General features: G+C 42.4%; 1 protein-coding gene across 1 annotated transcript in view; it reads right to left on the bottom strand.

The window, feature by feature from the left end:
* The window catches only part of KIF24 (kinesin family member 24), a 62,513-nt gene that overhangs the window by 54,893 nt on the left and 4,220 nt on the right, over positions 1 to 3,400 (bottom strand). The window contains exon 2 of the mRNA XM_003800278.2: positions 1,346 to 1,535. Within this exon, the coding sequence (XP_003800326.1) occupies positions 1,346 to 1,535 (190 nt within the window). The remainder of the gene's footprint in view (positions 1 to 1,345; positions 1,536 to 3,400) is intronic.

Here is a 3,400-nt window from a genome sequence, read left to right as displayed (position 1 = left end):
TTTTTTTTTTGAGACAGAGTCTCAAGCTGTCACCTGAGTAGAGTGCTATGACATCATAGCTCACAGCAACGTCCAGCTCTTGGGCTTAGGTGATTCTCTTGCCTCAGCCTCCCGAGTAACTGGGACAACAGGTGTCTGCCACAATGCCTGGCTATTTTTTGTCGCAGTTTGGCTGGGGCTGGGTTTGAACCCGCCACCCTCGGTATGTGTGGCCGATTCCCTAATCACTGAGTCACAGGTGCCGTCCATTAAGCAATTCTCTTGCCTCAGCCTCCCAAGTAAACCACAACACCCAGTTATTTTTTGGTTGTAGTTGTCACTGTTGTTTGGCAGGCCCCGGCTGGATTTGAACCCACCAGCTCCAGTATATGTGGTTGGCGCCCTAGCTGCTGAGCTACAGGCACCGAGCAACCACTTTATTAATTAAATTCTTTTTTTTTTTTTGGAGACAGAGTTTCACTATGGTAGAGTGCAGTGGCGTCACAGTTCACAGCAACCTCAAACTCTTGGGCTCAAGCAATTCTCTTGTCTCAGTCTTCCAAGTAGCTGGGACTACAGGTGCCCACCATGCCTGGCTATTTTTTTTTTTAATTGTAGTTATCGTTGTTTTAGCAGGCCCAGGCTGGGCTCAAACTTGTCAGTGTATATAGCTGGCACCATACATACCAGTGTATATAGCTGGCTCAAACTTGTCAGTGTATATAGCTGGCACCATAACCCCTGAGCTATGGGTGCTGAGCCATATTATTTAAATTCTTTTTATCCCTTCCTTTCCCCCTTTTGGCTGAATATGTATAATTAAATTCACGTAAATCTTGTTAAATGAATGAATGATGCAGCTCCATTGCATAAAAGTAGACGATTTGGCTGGGCACAGTGGCTCATGCCTGTAATCCTAGCACTCTGGAAGGCTGAGGCAAGTAGATTGCCTGAGCTCAGGAGTTCGAGACCAGCCTGAGCAAGAGTTAGACCTTACCTCTACTAAAAATAGAAAAACTAGCTAGGCATAGTGGCACACACCTATAGTCCCAGCTACTTGAGAGGCTGAGGCAAGAAGATCTCTTGAGGCCAGAAGTTTGAGGTTGCTGTGAGCTATGATGATGCCACAGCACTCTACCCAGGTGACACAGTGAGATTCTGTGAGAAAAAAAAAAAGAGTAGAAGAATTATGTTTTTGTATCCCCCACTGCACTGTATTTTTTAAAAGTTAAGATTCAGGGTATCATCAGAAATGAATGTCAATACCCAAATCAGAAACTGGATTTGAGTATATGCTACTACTCAAACAAAAAAGCAAAAAATAGACATATAGAATGTTAGTTATAGACAAAAAAGGAAAATATACCTGAAGAATATATTGGGTGAGGTCAACTGCTTCTTTCTTCTCGTGCACAAGTAGAGTTTCATCATCTTCTACAGTAATAATATTAACTTCTCCACGACGTAATTCTCTCATGCCCAGAGGACGTTTTCGAACACAAACTCTGATTTTTTCCATCTCAGTCCAAGGATTTTCTTTCTCTGAGGTATTCTGTCTGATATATGTATTTAAATAGGTTTTAATTTTTAATAATAGGACAACACTATTATTGACAAAGTATCAGTACATTTTGCATGATGGACATATATTGTTTTTTTTTTTTTTTGAGACATAGTCTCACTATATTGCCCTCAGTAGAGTGCCGTAGCATCATAGCTCACAGCAACCTCCAGCTCTTGGGCTTAAGTGATTCTCTTGCCTCAGCCTCCCAAGTAGCTAGGACGAGAGGTGCCCACCACAATGCCTGGCTATTTTTTGGTTGTAGTTGTCATTGTTGTTTGGCAGGCCCAGGCTGGGTTTGAACCCAGCAGCCGCAGTGTATGTGGCCGGCGCCCTAGCTGCTGAGCTACAGGTGCCAAGCCAGACATAATGTATTTTTAAAAATTACTTATTAAAGTGTCAACACTGAGAAAGTTTATTTAGTTATTTCTAGACAGCGTCTTGCTTTGCTGCCCAGACTGGAGCATAGTGATGAAATCATAGGTCACTGCAACCTCTAACTCTTGGGCTCAAGCAATCCTTCTGGCTCAACTTCCTGAGTAGCTATGACTACAGGTGTGCACTATCACACTGCATTAATTTTTTCTTTTTAAAGACATGGGGTCTTACCAGATTGCCCAGGCAGGTCTAGAACTCATAGCCTCAAGCAATCCTACTGCCTTGGCCTCCCAAAGTGCTGGGATTACAGGCATGAATACTAATAACCTAATTACATAAAGCTAATCAAGGAGGATAGAAAATGTTTAGTCTTTTTTAGGGCTATAGGATAACTCATATGGACAAAAGACTTAATAATTTTCAAGTTCAGGGGCAAAGGAAAGAATGAATATTCTTTATTTTATTTTATTTTTATTTTTTAAAAAGAGACAGAGTTTTACTTTGTCGCCCTTGGTAGAATGCTGTGGCATCACAGCTTACAGCAACCTCCAGCTCTTGGGCTTAGGTGATTCTCTTGCCTCAGCCTTCCGAGTAGCTGGTACTACAGGCATCCGCCACAACACCTGGCTATTTTTATTGTTGTTGCAGTTTGGCAGGGGCCAGGTTCTATCCCGCCACCCTCAGTATATGCAGCCCGTGCCCTACTCACTGAGCCACAGGTGCCATCCTGAATGTTCTTTCTTAAAAGGCTCTGGTTTTTATGTTCAATATTCCCTGGAAGAAGTAAGCTATATCTGTCTGACATGGAAAAAGTTAAAAAGCTATAATTAGATCTATTTAAGAATTTTTCTTTTTGAGATAGAGTCTTAGTGTTGCCTAGAATAGAGTGCCATAGTGTCAGCCTAGCTCATAGCAACCTCCTCCAACTCACAGGTTCAAGAGATTCTCCTGTCTCAGATTCCCAAGTAGCTGGGACTGCAGGTGCCCACCACAACACCCAGTTAATTTTTCTATTTTTAGTAGAGACAGGGTCTTACTCTTGCTCAGGTTCGAACTAAAGTGAAGCAATCTTCCTGCCTTAGGCTCCCAGAGTACTAATATTACAGGTGTGAGCCACTATAACTGGCCTCAAGATCTTCAATAAGTCAGTGCAACCAGTTCACTAAATGCCTAAGACTTTTATTAAAATTCTGAGGCCAGCAATTTGTTTTGAATTTTTGGAATATCTGAAAAGCAAAAACTTGGTTTGTGGTATCCAAAGTGGTAAGGGGGTTTCTTGAGATTCTAAAAGCTTGTCTCCCTAGCCTGAGTAACAGTGAGATCCTATTTCTACTAAAAATAGAAAAATTAGCTAGGTGTTACAGTGAGTGCCTACAGTCCCAGCTATTTGGGAGGCTGAGGCAGAAACTCTTGAACTCAAGAGTCTGAGGTTGCTGTGAGGTAGGCTGATGCCAGGACACTCTAGCCTGGGGCAATAACACC

Source organism: Otolemur garnettii, unplaced genomic scaffold (genome assembly GCF_000181295.1).
Source record: "Otolemur garnettii isolate 467f Iridium unplaced genomic scaffold, OtoGar3 scaffold00172, whole genome shotgun sequence".
NCBI lineage: Eukaryota > Metazoa > Chordata > Mammalia > Primates > Galagidae > Otolemur > Otolemur garnettii.
This window is presented reverse-complemented; position numbering and strand designations above follow the sequence as displayed.